Raw genomic sequence first — 16,154 nt, 5'->3', positions numbered from 1 at the left:
CCAGGTAAATTACCTATCACTTGTCTTCAAGAATTCTAACTAGTTACCATACAACCTAGCTGCTATTCACCAAGCCTTTACACAGATTGCCACTTCCTTTCTACATCTTAGAATGCCTGGCTTCCTTCAACACTCAGCTCATTTGCTGCCTTCTAAATGAGGCATATTCTCATCCATCATCCCTCCCTGTTATCTCCCACAAATTACTTCATATGTCTTTTGTGAATAGTTTTAATTTAGCTATTCCCAAAAAAGGATGACCATGAGGGCATGCACTTTTCATTTTTTCATTCTATCCCCATTGCCTAGAATAGTTTCTGACACATATTTAGGGATGCAATAAATGCTTATTGACTGAAGTGACAATGCTTTAAAAATCATTCTATAAATGTATAGTGGGCAGTCAGGTAGCGCAGTGAATCAAACCAAGCCCAGAGTCAGGAGGACCTGACATCAAATCTGGCCCTAGGCAAGTCACTTAACCCTGTTTGTCTCTGTAAAATGATCTGGAGAAGGAAATGGCAAAGTATTCCTGGATCTTTGCCAAGGAAACTCCAAATGGCATCACCAAGAGTCAGACATGACTGAAAAACAACTGAATGACAACAAAACATTTGATATTATTGTTCTCAAAAAATGAATACAAGTTCTGTGAGGGCATGGACTTTCCATTTTTTTCTTTCTGTCCCCAGAGCCTAGAGCAGTCCATGGCACATATTCAGTGACATAATAAATGCTTATTAAATGAAGTAATAGTACTTTATAAATCATTATATGTTGTTGTTGTTGAGTCATTTCAGTCATGTCTGACTCTTTGTGACCCCATTTGGGGTTTTCTTGGCAAAGATATTGGAGTGGCTTGCCATATATTTCTCCAGCTCATTTTAAAGATAAGGAACTGAGGCAAACATTGTTAAGTGACTTGCCCAGGGTCATGTGGCTAGTAAATGTCTGAGACAGGATTTGAACTCATGAGGATGAGTTTTCCTGATTCCAAATCCACTGCTCTATCCACTTTACCCCTAGCTGCCCCACCCCCAAAAATCATTATATAAATGTATGATATTGTCATTACTCCCATTTTACATCTTTGTCATACTTGTTTTTTGAATTACAAAACTACATTCACATTTATTTAAAACTACTTTTAATGTCTTTATACAAAGTTAGTCATACCAAGTTCATTATTACTTCTTAGGTGGATTGTCCTAAATTCATATTTATATAATTAGGAACAATTGCTTCTCAGTGTCCAAAATCTTGAAATAATGAGATATATGCCGTTTTTACCTTCTGACTAAAAAGTAACATTTTATCTAGCACTTGATTGGAGGCAAAATCATTTTAAGCTACCTTTCGATTCATTGTTACACAAGACAGCTAATGCAGTGATATATTTATTTCTAATAAGACTATCTCTGATACTCCTTCAGCCATATTCACACCTGTCATTGATTAGAAAATGTCCAGACAATTCCTGTTAAGGGTCACTTCTTAGCTTTGACCTTGCTAGGCATACAGCTGAGAATGCCAGCCAGCTAGTTCATCTGCAGTCAATACTAATCACTTTGAAAACTCCTTCCAACAAATTAATAAACAGAATGAATTTTTGAAATTAGTGCCAATGATGATCTAGCCTTAGTTAAGGCCAGACATTCAATTGAAAGATCAGAAGTACAAAAAAAAGTGCATTCTTCATTCAAAGCCAGTCTCTACTCTATGGTACCCCCAAGGGAAAAAAATGCTTGTGGGTTAGAAAATTAATGTTCTTAATGCTGCTCAGATGTGCTAATCATGTATAACTATCAAATATTTCAGTTCAAAAAATGATGTGTCTAAAGCTATGCTTTTCAGAAGTCATTATAAGGTACACCATTAGTATTAACTTAAGATAACTACATCTAATTTTTTAAATTCGTTAAAGTTCTCTTTATAATTTTAATATATATAACAATCAGATAAGTTGTTAAATATTTCTTATGAATAATTTAGGTTTGCAAAGTTCATTTCTTATAAACCACAAATGGCTAAAGTAAACCTTCTCTACTAACAGAGGCATCTATGGCTCTATAGCAAAATAGCAACTGAATATTCTAACAGACCAAATCCCAAACTATTACTACATAACACATTTCCTGGAAAAACTATCATTTGAATAGGTTTTATGACTCTTTCTGAGACCTACAGTTGAAAAGTAAATGATTGATTTAAAAGGACAGGGGAAAGGGAGGTTAACTAATACTAGAACAGAAGTATTTTTCATTCATTTTTCCTCTATGATGAGTAGAATGTGTAATGGGGCCAGGTTTTATTTCTAACTTCCATCAAGACTCAATATATCATTACTACTTACTGAAGAAGCATTTTTTCTTATTGCTTGCAGATATTCTTCCTTTTTCATTTATGTCACTAACTCTGACTTTAAGTAGAAATCCTCTCATATCTTTTCTCCTGGAAGTTTAGCTCTTCAATGTAACTGTGCTGTTAATGAAGACCCATAGGTTTTCCACCATACCAAATAAAAACCAAGTCTTCACTCCATGATACCAGTCACCTTTTATGGATTTGCTTATTTTCAAGCATCCATGTTTTTGCCCTCTAGAAATGCTTTAGGTAATCTTCTTCACTGCTCAGATAAGTCTCAATACCAAACATGAAGATACTGGCTAACTAATTCATCTGAAAGAGAAAATTTAGTTCAACCTCAAACAATAAGCAATAGGCCTTTCACTTACATAAATATTGCTAATTAGCTGCAATCACTTGATATTTTATATTTGCTAAGTACTTAGAAAGCTTTTAGAATTTCTAGCTTCTCCATTGTTCTATGGGGAAAAATTTTTTATGACTAACAGAGAGTTGGCACCCAAGATAAAGAAAAAGAGGATAAGGGAACAAAGTGAAGGGTACAAGTTTTTACAAAGTGCCTACTATGTGATAAGTGCTTTACAAGTACTGTTTCATTTTATCTTCACAATGACCCTTGAAAGTAGGTCCTAGGGGCAGCTAGGTGGTGCAGTGGATAGAGCACCAGCCCTGGAGTCAGGAGTACCTGAGTTCAAATCCGGCCTCAGACACTTAACACTTACTAGCTGTGTGACCCCAGGCAAGTCACTTAACCCCAATTGCCTCACTAAAAAATAAATAAATAAATAAATAAAGTAGGTCCTATTATTACCATGTACATTTTATAGTTGAGGAAACTGAAGCAGCAATTTAATTGACGAGTCATAGCAAGAAAGTGTCTGAAGTCATATTTGAAGTCAGGTCTTCCTGACCTCGGGCCTAGTAAACATTATAACACTTAGCTGTCTATGGTAAGTTTAGTCATCTTGCTCAGGTGAAATACATCCTCAGGTTCCAAAGGAACCAGAGATGTGATTGCTAAGATGTGACATTTTAAAGGTAACAGAACACAGAGAGGTACCATAAAATTAGAAAAAGGCAAATGTCCACATTCTCAAAAAAGGGAAAGTCTACAAACCATATGCCAAAGAGCTTGACTTTGATCCTTAGGAACATTCTCTAACAGATAATAAAAGAGATGGTTGGTGAACATTTAGAAAAGGAAACAATGATTATACAAAGCCATCATGGTTTCATCAAAAACAAGTCATGTCAAACTAGCCTCATTTCTTTTTTCCAATCAAGTGATCAATAAACATCTACTAAGTGTCTACTATGTGTCAGGCTCTGTGCTAAGTGCCAGGAACACAACAGGAGGCGAAAGACAGTCCCTGCCCATCAAGAAATGCACAATCTAATGGGGGAGGTAACAAGCAAACAAATATGTATAGAAACAAGCTATATACTAGGTAAACTGGAAATAATTAACAGGGAAAAGGCACGAGAATTAAGAGGGATTAGGGAAGGCTTCCTGTAGAAGATAGGATTTTAGCTGGGACTTGGAAAAAGCTAGGGAAGTTGGCAGATGGAGTGAAGAAGGGAGGCTGGAGTACTAACCCATTAGAAGACAGCAATGCTGTGGATTGTGCTTACCTGAATCTTAGCGAAGCCTTTGATCTTATACTATTATACTATATATTATTTTTTATTTATTATTATTTATATTATTATACTTTATACTTATAGTATATAAGAGATGGAGAGATATAATATATCTAAATGGATTCAGAACTAGTTGGACGTCTGGAATTAAAGAATAATTTTAATGGTTCAATGTCAATGAAGCAGGAAGTCTTCAATGGAGTACCCTAAGAATCTCTACTTGGCTCTGTGTCATTTCATATTTTTTATCAATGACTTAATAAAGGCAGGGATGACATGCTCAACAAATCTGCAAAAGACATACAGCTGGGAGGGAGAGCTAACACACTTGATGACAGGGTCAGGATCCAAAAGGATCCTCCAAGCTAGAGCATCAGGGTCAATCTAATACTGCAAAATTCATTAGGGATAAATATAAAGTCATGCACTATGGTATAAAAAAATCAATTGCACATAAGTTGTGAATTTGGGGTACAAAAATCAACTTGGCAATAGCATCACAGACACAAAAAGACAGCAATTGCTCAGAAAAAGATCTGGAGGGTTGGGATTTAATGGACAAGAAGCTCAATATCATTCAGCAATATGATGTACAGTAAAACAAAACAAAACAAAACAAAAAAACCACCTAAGTCATCTTGGGCTGTTCTAAAAGGAGCACAGACCTAGAATAAGGAGAATTCCCCTGCCCTCTGCCCTTGTCGGACCTCATCTGGAGTGTTATATTCAATTCTGGGCATCAGATTAAGAATGATATTGATAAACTGGAGACTGTGAGGCAGAAGACAACCACGATGGTAAAGGACCATGAGTTCATGATGTATGAGGATAGGTTGAGGAATTAGGAATGCTTAGCCTGGAGAAAAGAAGACTAAGAGGACCTGACAGTTGTCTTCAACTTTTTGAAGGACTATACTGCAGAGAAGGAATTACACTTGTAGTGTTTGTCTACAGAGGGAAGAACCAGGAGCCATGGGTAGAAATCAGAAAGAGGTGAATTAAGACTTGATAATCAGAAAAAAATTGAACAATTAGAACTGTGTGAAAATAGAATAGTGTGCCTCAAGAGGTAGTGAGTGGGTTGCCCCTCCTTGAAGGTCTTTAAGCAGAGCTAAATGATCTCAAGGGATCAGGGTATTTTAGAGTAAGGGATCCTTTTGGTGTAGAAGACAGACTAAATAGTCATTGCTTTCCCAATTTTCAAATTCAGAATCTGCAATATTCCAGTTCACTCCCTATCTCCAATTTGCCCTATTATATGTGGTCAGGAAGTCACCAACTAGTCATTTTAAATACATTTTTAATAAAATAATTCCTATTAAATCAGGCCAAGTTTCAACATGTAGCTAAATTACACAGCTATTTAATCTCTCCTCCCCCACCTAAAAAACACAAGTTGACTTTGGAAATGCTGACCAACTTATGATCCAGCATCATAAAAGTACACAGGCTATAACCTCAGTAAGAGGATAAGTACCCTTCATTTTCATTAAAGACTTATTTTTAGCATCTTTATTTTAGATATATATTTGTATTTTCTTTCCTTTTCATTAATAAATTATTTTTAAAAGGAAATTCATTATTGCAACAGAATGAGTCTCCATAATTAATGAGTTAAGGGTTCCAACACTTCAATTTTTACAAACATGTTATTGCTAATACCTTAAATATATATTCCTGACCATAGCAAAAAATAATGATTCTAAAAGTTTATACTGTGGGTGAGCCAAGAAAATGTGTGTATTAGTCTGTTCATTCTAGCTACTAAATACTGAAGCAAACACATTTTAAGCCCCCTAAATCCTTTCTGAATTTTAGGTTATAAATGGACTGCTTGAAGATTTCTGCCATGAACAAATTTGAAAATTGGTTTTGACTTTAAACTTGTGGTGGATATTTCCTGACCAGCTACTAGCTAAATATCTTAACTCATATGGAAATTTAAAAAGTCAATAACTATTTGTCAAATTTCAGGTCCTATCCCTGAAAACTCACTAGAGGCAATACTTCCCATGCTACCTGACAATTTACATTTCTTCATTACAGAGACACAAATACTTAATGTGGTCATTTTTTACCAAATGGAATTTCTCAAGGGTACACCTACTTTAAAAAATATCTATACTCTTCTAACTCTTTAAATTCCCATCCTAGAATTTCAAGGAAATAATGTATTATTAATCATTTCCTGATTTAAATGATGGAATGGTATCATAGTCTATTATCAAAAGACATTATACTTTGCCCTGAGAGATAGGAATACTACCAATGACCAAAAAAGTGCTCTAAAAATAGTCTGTATAATCCTTATAGATTATATGAAAGATCATTATTAATACTTATTACAATTTCACAAATTTTACATACTCTAGGTCCAACTTTAACATCCCAAGCTATAGTTGTCAAATAGATGATTCTACTGTAGAAGAAATAGTGTATCAATTTTAAAATACTGATGGAGACACACTACACATTTCCATGATCTTAATTTTGAGGGGAAAATACTTCAAAATCCTTCATTGCTGCAGTAGAATTATTCTAGATGATTCTACATCTAGTCAGTGTGTAATCTGATGGCTTTACAAACACAGTAAATTGGTATTCAATTTAAAACAAACAAAACCAAGAATGATACTACTGATTGGAAACAACAACATTTCATGCTTTTAAACCTTTAAAAAAGGAAGAAATACTATCTTTTTAAGTGGTCAAAATTCCAAATGATTCTCTACATAAAGCAATTAAATCCCTGGGACCAAATTTGACCCCTGTATAAGCACATGTATTCATGTGTTCTGCCAGAATTCAAGATAAATACAGAGAGTACCTTCTCCCTAGTAAGTTGACGTTCTAAGGGAATATAACCCATGACCTTACTAGTAAGTCATAAGAATGAATTTTCAGCATCAATGCTATCCCAGCTGTGGAATTCACACCATTATCTTCACTAAAAGTAGCATGATTGATTAAACATAGGTTCAATTTCATATATCAGAAATAAAGAAATGAGTCAGGTTGCTACCCTGAGAAAGTTATAGCCCTATCTAAGAAGTGGTGTCTCAAGAGCAGCTGGTGCAGTAACTACCAGAGGGACTCTGCCATCAAGAACCCTGTGGCCCTGCTAACCCAGAGACCAGAATCCAAAATAGGCTCTAACCTATTCAGGGTTTTAAAAACAACAATTTCAAAGGGCGCCCTCCCCCCTTGACACCCAATGGGGGTATTTTCCAGTACCCACCCACAATGGTCTAAGCACTCATCTCTGTGGGATTCTGCCCTCATTAAACCCTGGGACCATTTTCCAAACTAGTCTGGATCATCAGAAGAAATGTTTAAAAATTAAATTTGATGTTCAAGTACCAGACATCAAAGGCTATTGCTGGGAAGGAGCCACTCGGAGGAGCTCCCAGAGGCAAAGAAAAGCTCTGTAGAGGATCAGAGCAAGAGCTGAGCCAATTCAGGATAACAAGTTCAGACAGCTGTTTGTAACAGCCAGTGTAAGGGGTGGCGAACAGCACAGCTGTATTTGATTATTTGAATTCTTATAAATATTCACCCTTAGTGGAACTTCTGGTTTTTTGATGCAAAAGATTAAATCATAAATGCTGATGCTTCAATGAAAGAGTGCTGAAATGTGGAGAGCACAAGGGAAAATTTTTGTGTGTGTATGTGTGACAAACACACATATGCACACCATGTCAATATGCCTGAAGATTATTTTGGTGAAGGCATAGAATATGCGTTTTCTCTAGTGATTTTACTGATAAGTATTACATAAGTATATATGTGATATCTCACACCAAGATTGCTATATCATTACAATGCCTGAATTTTTTAAAGGAGAATTAGAACCAAACAGACCACAGTGACACAGATACCAAAGTTTATTAGGTCGATATATCGAGCCACGAATGCAAAAAAAATTCATATGTAATGTTGTTCATGACATTTTGTATGAGAGAGGTGATTGAGGTGCATAAGAACATTTTCTGATTTGTAATTATCAAGTAACTGAAGTAAAAGAAATTAAGCATAGGAATCAAAAGCTCAGTTCATGTCTCTGTAGTCCAACAATTAACAGAGCAAACTTTCGAAATGCTGACAGATTTAATTTGACATGGTTTCAACATTGTAGCACACCTCCTGGCTAAGTATCCCCTAACACGGTCTCTGGAGAGCAACATATCTGTGAAAACTCCACAAAGGGAACATATGTTAAATATGTCCCTGCAAAGGAGAATAAATAAGGGAGACAATGAAAGAGCACTGAATTTGGTTCTATCAATATTGCTTCCATTTTCCTTTAGGTTTCCATTGTATGCAGATTAGAGGTCAGAAGAGGCAACTGTCTTAAGTTGAAGTAAGCATATTATTTCCAAGTTATTTTAGTTAGAAAATAATATAAAGTGATTCTATTTTGCCCAAGGGCCTAGCTGCATAGTGTACAATATAATAAACCTGATTCTTTGCATTCTCAGTAAGACCATTTAAACGTTTTAAAGGAAAATATAACTCCTCTATATTTACTATTTTTTCATCACATTTTTAAAAATACCTTTGGGGTTGAGGAGTCAAGTTATGTGACCAATGACAACCATTGCATTTGTTACCAATTTTTTTTTCTTTCTGCTACTGGAAAGGAAGCCATGTGCTTGCCTTCATTTACAGTTCACTTAACCATCAATTAAAAAACTTAACTGATCATATAGTTTCCTCCTTTAAATAATTGTGAATCCTACTCTTATAAGTGGAAGAGAACATGTTTATCAAATTTAAGCCAAATCATAAAGCTTTCCTTTTTCCTATTTGTTCAATATTTTTAATAGACTAATTGGTTAATTTCCAATGATTGGATAACAATAAATTATCTCTTTGCTCTCATTATGACATTTCCATTTGATTACCTCATTGAAGCTTTAAGTAGAAGCAAATATAATAACACTATAGAACACACACACACACACACACACACACACACACACACAACAATCAAAGGAAAAATACTTGCAACAAACCATACCTAGTAATAAGAACCGCATTATCGTGGTGGGCAATCCCATTTTCTGGAATGGTGTTTCCATCACTTTGGTGGGAGAGAATGGATTTCTGCCATTTACAGAAGCTATCGAGGGACTTGTCTGCATGGTGGTTTATCTCCAAGTTTGGCTGCAATACAACATGCATACCAGAAATGTTCCAAACAAATTACTAAGGTCAGTTGTTAAGCCTTTTGAAGACTAAAATGGGACTATAATTAGAAGCAGTGGTTTCTAGGAATAATCTCCTCTTGCCAATTTTTATCTCTGTAAAATCTGACCTAGAGTTCATCTAGTGTATTACAGAGCAGGCATTCTTCTCAGCTCCAGCTTTAGCGATTAGGTGAATACAAAAACTGAGATTATCCGCGTACAAAAGCAAACATAGAACCATTATTATAAATCTCTGGCACTCAAATGCTCAAACTTGCACTGATAACATTCAGCTAACATATGTAAACATATATCCCCAACATGACATAGGAGGAATATTCCTTTTAAGTATTTTAATCTTGCTTAAAATGGTGAATGCTTAAAATTGAGGTCCCTAGTCAAATATACCCTCCTAAAGTGTGAGTAAGATAGAGTCTATAGTATTACACGATACTGTAGCCTGGATTATACAGCTTGAGGTCTTTGAAAGGAAAATTTGATCTTACCTGATCTTCGGTGAGAACAATTAAACGAGCCACTATGATATTCACAACGTTTCCTAGGCTAGAATCCCGGTAAAGTTTGGCAACCTGACCTCCAGAAAATAAGAAAAGACAAAAAGTCAGACAAAAATCACTGGACAATTGATGGCCAGTTTTAAAGAAATGTATAGAATTTTGTAATTTATCACAATTTTTCAGAAAGTTAACGTAGTATGAAGCATATTTTTAAAAGTGTTTTAAAAACAGTGTTAACTAATAAAACTCTATCCAACAATGTCTTGATGCAAATGCTTTTAAAAATCCTGCCTAAAGAAACTCTTTACTGTAAAATTTTTGCAATGATCTTAAGCAATAACAATTAACCATCCACCTATCATTTTAAAGCATGACCATAATAAAAATATCTGGCATTTACCTAGCACTTTAAGGTTTGCAAAACAGTTCACAAACAATGTAAAGAATTACAATGTTCTCTTTAACCTAAAAACACTGAGACCCAACTGAACAGAGGCCACACAAAACTTTCCAGCAACTGAAAAAGGACAAGAGGGGTACTCTTCATTTTCTTTTCTGAGAACAAAATATTAATTTTCCAGTTGGCTCTTTCAATGATCTTGAGGGCAAAATCTTTCCTTTTTGGCTTTGTGTTTGGGAGTGCCTAGCACATAGTAGGGACTGAGTAAATGCCTTTTGAAATAAACTGAATCCATGTTTGTCTAATGAAGTGTTTACTTCACTTGGAATTTAGAATTCACACTTTAAATTGTCTAGCCAAAAGAAATAAGAAGTAAAAAAACCAAAGAGGGATAAAACTTACAATATTCATTACACTCAAAATGTAATGTTCAATATCTTTGCGTCCATGGTAGCCCACCATCATTTTGTCTGCCACGACCAACGTCTCCACAAATCGTTCAGTGCTGACAGATCTCTTCTGTCTGCGATGGCTACTTAAAGTGTCATTAATTGGGAGAGAAGCTGGAAGAGCAGAGGTATCATTCAGCCACCAAGGTTTGCTGCTGCTTCTTGGGAGGTCTTCTAGGAATCAAAATAATTAACCACTTCAGATGAATTCACTAGTTAAGCCTTTTAAAATACAGCTGTTTCATGTTGATATGCTTCTCTTAAAACTTCTAAATATATCCAAGTTCTTCAAGGTTTGGGGAGTGGACTGAGAGATGAGAGTTGCATGGAAATAAAACATTCTTGGATGATATTGGGATTTCTCAAAATGCTTATGTTCTCAGGCAAAAAATATTTTGAATTTTTAAAAATCAAAATGCAGTTGTTAATTAAAACGCTAAGCTAAGTCTAAAGAGATAAGAATTACAATTAAAAGGTATTTTCAGGTATTATTCCCTATTTATTGCCCCCAGATAATGAATATTTTATAATGATATCAGATGCTTTAAGGTCCCAGATGGGGTAGGGGAGGAGAGAGGGGGCAAGACAATTATAACAAGATGTTTAGGAAGTCCACTTAAACTTTATCTTAATGTGACCTGGAAGGTCTCTTTGGCTTTCAGATTATTATACAACTATTCTTCTGAAGAACCACAGCATGATCAATAGCACTAATGGCAGCATGCCTCTATCTCTCATGTGAACTCTAATTTTAATTCTTCACTTGAACCTATTTCATTAGACAAAGCCATTCTATCATCCACTAGACATTACAACTAGGAAAATGCTACAGGTCTGAGAATGGCTTTGTCCAGTCTTGCAGTACAGAGTGTGTGCTTATACGGCAGGGGTGGGGAAGAAGTATTACAACTGACTATTTGTTCTCCACAACCCCAGAGGTCAGTAGCAAAGGGGAGACATAATAGAGGAAGAATGAAAGAGGCTTGATTCTAGATACAGGTTGCCCACTCACTTTTATTCATATTTTCAGTAAATAATGAAAAAGCTTATGCATGGCAGTGATTAACTTCTTCCATTCACCTTTGCATTAAAAAAAAAAAAAAAGTTCTGGGGCGGCTAAGTGGCGCAGTGGATAAAGCACCCGCCCTGGATTCAGGAGTACCTGAGTTCAAATCCGACCTCAGACACTTGACACTTACTAGCTGTGTAACCCTGGGCAAGTCACTTAACCCCCATTGCCTCACTAAAAAAAAAAAAAAATCTATAAAAAAAAACAAAAACAAAAACAGTTCTTCTTTAGAGACTAAAGGGACCTTTTAGGCACAACAGAACAATGCTGTTTGTCAACACTTGCCTCATCCAAACCCTCCTCTATGTGTACACAGGGAGGTCAGAGGGACTCTTCCTACCTCAACTTTCATATCTGTTGAATGGGACAGGAAACCTAACATTCCATATACTGAGAGATTTTGTAAGGAAAAGTCAGGTTAACACACATGAAGCATATTTAGCTCCTTGGGTGTGGGAAGTGGGGAAGAGAGAAAAAGGTGCTCTCCCTTCACCTTTCTACTTCTAGTTTCCTCCATTCCCAATTAAATAAGATTATATGTTATACCATAAAAACCTAGTAATCTTGTTGACTTTAGGCTTATTGCTTGAACACAGGGTTTTCTTTTCTTTTTTCTTCTTTTAAAGGTCTCTAAGGAAGCTTAAATTATTTTACCCTATGACAGTCTGGAAGTGTTTCCTTGTGTCCAACCAAACTTCTTCTGCTTTAATACCATTTTTTTCTTACTCAGTCTTTGGTAAACATAGAAAATGATCATCAGTTTCCTTGTAAAAACACTGTATGTAGTTGCAGACAGTAATTCAGTCACTTCTTAGCCATCACTAGGCTAAGTAATGACAAATCCTTTCATTTCTTCTCCTACGGATATACTTTATACCTGTTGTTTCATTTTGTCTTCTCTTCTCTTACAACTTTATAGTCTACATGCCCTGTGTTCTTTTTTTTTTTTTTACGGGGCAATGGGGGTTAAGTGACTTGCCCAGGGTCACATAGCTGATAAGTGTCAAGTGTCTGAGGCCGGATTTGAATTCAGGTACTCCTGAATCCAGGGCCAGTGCTTTATCCACTGCACCACCTAGCCACCCCACCATGTTCTTTTTAAAGTACAATTAACAAAACTAGACATGATGCTCTCTTAAGAATGGAAGGTAGAGTACAGTAGAAAAACTACCTCCTGTCCATGTTCTAAGATTCTGTGACAAACACATACACAATTTGAGAAAGGACTTTGGAAATCATTTCATCCAACTCCTTCATTTTACAGAGGAGGAAACTGAGGCCCAGAAAAGTAAGGTCACCCAGCTGGTTGGTGGAATAACTAAGACTAGAACCTAAATCTCCTGATTCTCAGTCCACTTCTTTTCTACTGTCATGTGAGTCCTTTTAACCCAGCTCATATAAAACTTTTTCCCCCAGAAGAATATTCATTTTAGTTTCTGTTCAGTGATGACTGCCTACAGTACCTCCCTTTAATCCACTGAGGATTTGATGTTTAAATTCATGCCTAGATAGTCTTTCACAGGCCTAACCATGCCAACTGTTATGGTTGGCATTTCCTGGTCCCTCTGCCCTAGGAGTTTTGCCATCTGGACCAACCCTCCAGAGTCTCCTGGGGGAATTCCTATCCATGCTGACAGTATAGGAGTATGTCTTTCTTCTTTGCAGGTAGGGCCATGGAAATGGACACCACGGGAGCCTCGGTTACACATTCTTGAACACAAATTTAATTAGGATAGTTTAGGGCCATAACTCATCCCTAGTTACATTCTTACACTTGCTGAATGAGGCCAGACTCCTGGCGCCTTCTCTCTGTCCACAGCTAAACAGATCAATGGAGCACAATGATGGGCAGCAGCAGGTAAAAAGGAAAGATCCCTAAATTTGGAGACAAAGGATCTCGGTTCTGTTACTTATGGTGGGTATGACGTTTAAATGTTATTTAATCACGGGCAGGTAGGTGGTGCAGTGGATAGAGCACTGGCCCTAGAGTCAGGAGGTGAGCTCAAATCTGGCCTCAGACACTTGACACTTACTAACTGTGTGACCCTGGGCAAGTCACTTAACCCCAATTGCCTCACCAAAAAAACAAACAAAACAAATAAATGTCATTTAATGTCTCTACACCTCAGATTAGTCATCTGTACAATTAAGGGGTAGGATGGATGACCTATGATGTCCCTTCCAGCTATACATCTATGATCTTTTGCCTTTCTTGGACCACATCCATTGGGACAGACCCAAGGGAAGAAATACTGGGGATCCCAGACCACTATGATCAGGCTATTCCTAGGTTTGAATGTCTTGCATGAACATCTGTCAAAGACTTCGCACAACTTTCCCACTGCAATGACTTGCCCTAGTAACAGAAGTAAGACAAGGGTCCAAATCAAGATTAGATCCCCTAGGTAAAGATGGCTGGACAATAAGAAAGCCACTGAAATTAACTTCTGTCTAAACTCCTGAAATCAATTATGAAACACTATTCAAAGCCATCCTTACCCATGAAGAATAATGAGGAAAGAAGTAAGAATGAAAACTTTTTAAAGCAGTCCCTAGCCTCCCATACCTATGGCACTTTATTATTCCCTTAATGGAACTGAAAGATTAGTACTAAATATTTTAATCTATTATCCAATAAAGAACTTGTATAAGGTAAAAGATCTTGAGAAGTATAATGAAGTAAAGGGGGTGTTCCATTTGGAGGCAAAGAAATGTAATTCAATTATCCAATAAAGAACTTGTATAAGGTAAAAGATCTTGAGAAGTATAATGAAGTAAAGGGGGTGTTCCATTTGGAGGCAAAGGAATGTAATTCAAATCCTGGCTCTGTCACTTTATCCATATAACGCTGGTTGAGTCACTTCTCTGAGCCTCAGTTTTCTCATCTATAAAACTGGGGGATTGGATTAGATACTCAAGGTCCCTTCCAACTACAAATATAAATCTATAATTCTATGCCCTGAGTAATAAAGTTCCTCCAAAACCCAAGGTAAATCATCAATCACCAGAATAGAAGAAATATCAAGTGACAAAATTAAATTAGAAAATAAATATATTAAAAATTAATATAGACATTAATTCTCAAAAACAATTTTTAAAAAATAAGACACGAAGCAAAAACAGAGGAAATGCAAAAACGCCTGACATTTAATACATATTAATGCAAGCTATAAACAATAGGATCAAGGAAATTGGGGGATGATCAATAAATAATGAAAATTGAAGAACAAACTTAGGAAGGAACAGAAGTAACGAGCTGCTTACAAATATGCAAGACAAAGTTAAATATTTGGAAGACAAAGCAAGAAGTAGAAAAGTTAGATTAAATGGGAATGTAGAATATGCTGGAAAAGAACAAATAAAGCTAAATACTGTGTTTAAGGACCCCATAAAGGGGAAATTTTCCACCATGAACTAATTTAGTCAATACTATGCAAATAGAGACACCAACAAGAGGAAATCCTAACATTGATTCACTAAAACACATAAATCATAGAACTACAGAATTATAAAAACAAAGAAAATTTCTGAATCAAAGAAGAAAGAGTCATCAACTGGGGAATGGCTAAACATGCTGTGTGGCATATTATTGTAATGGTAAATTATTGTGCTATAAGAAATGACAAGCAGGATGATTTCAGAAAAACCTAGAAAGATTTACATGAACTGATATATAGTGAAGTGAACAGAACCAGAACACTATACACAGTAACAACAATATTGTTCATGAAGAACTGTGAATGACAGCTATTCTCAGCAATACAAGGATCCAAGACAATCCCAAAGGACTAATGATGAAGCACACTAGCTACCTCCAGAGTAAGAACTGATATTGATACAGACCAAAGCATGCTATTTTTCACTCTCATTTTTTCTTTTGAGTCTTCTTGTATAAAATGACTAATAAGGTAGTGTTTTACATAATTGCACATGTATAACCTATATCTGATTGCTTACCACTTCAGGGAAGGGGGAGGGGAGGGAGAGAAGGAGAAAGAGAATTTGGAACTCAAAACTTTAAAGATAAAAAGTTTAAAAAAAAAAAAAAGAAAGAGGGGCAGCTAGGTGGTGCAGTGGATAGAGCACCGGCCCTGGATTCAGGAGTACCTGAGTTCAAATCTGGCCTCAAACACTTAACACTTAATAGCTGTGTGACCCTGGGGAAGTCACTTAACCCCAATTGCCTCACCAAAAAGAAAAAGAAAAAGAAAAGAAAAGAAAAAAAAGAAAGAAAAAAATCTAATTTTTTTTTTAAAAAGAAAGAAAGAAAAGAAAATGTTGTAAACTAGCTGCCTTCATGGGAAAGGGTATTATTTGATAAAGGCACACACCCAAACTATGTTGCAGTAGTAGTAACCCTCATTCTACAATGTACCTATGTTTTCATCTTTCTTTAGTCCTAGTTTCTCTGACAATGGTGGTTGCTGCTCCTATTTCTTTTTTTCAACCAGCCATCTTTAACATAAATATTTCTGAGGTAGGTATGATTTTCACTGCATGCATTGAAAAAAGAGTGAAGGA

General features: G+C 36.0%; 1 protein-coding gene across 1 annotated transcript in view; it reads right to left on the bottom strand.

Annotated features, from left to right (window-relative positions):
- ADAMTS6 (ADAM metallopeptidase with thrombospondin type 1 motif 6) overlaps positions 1-16,154 on the bottom strand; it is a 349,111-nt gene that overhangs the window by 297,305 nt on the left and 35,652 nt on the right. Inside the window, 3 exon segments of the mRNA XM_043970648.1 lie at positions 9,029-9,174; positions 9,704-9,787; positions 10,518-10,735. Coding sequence (XP_043826583.1) covers positions 9,029-9,174; positions 9,704-9,787; positions 10,518-10,735 — 448 coding nt within the window.

The sequence above is a fragment of the Dromiciops gliroides genome, chromosome 1 (assembly GCF_019393635.1).
Source record: "Dromiciops gliroides isolate mDroGli1 chromosome 1, mDroGli1.pri, whole genome shotgun sequence".
NCBI classification, from domain to species: Eukaryota; Metazoa; Chordata; class Mammalia; order Microbiotheria; family Microbiotheriidae; genus Dromiciops; species Dromiciops gliroides.
The sequence above is the reverse complement of the archived record's forward strand: the minus strand, read 5'-3'. Positions and strand labels throughout refer to the sequence as shown.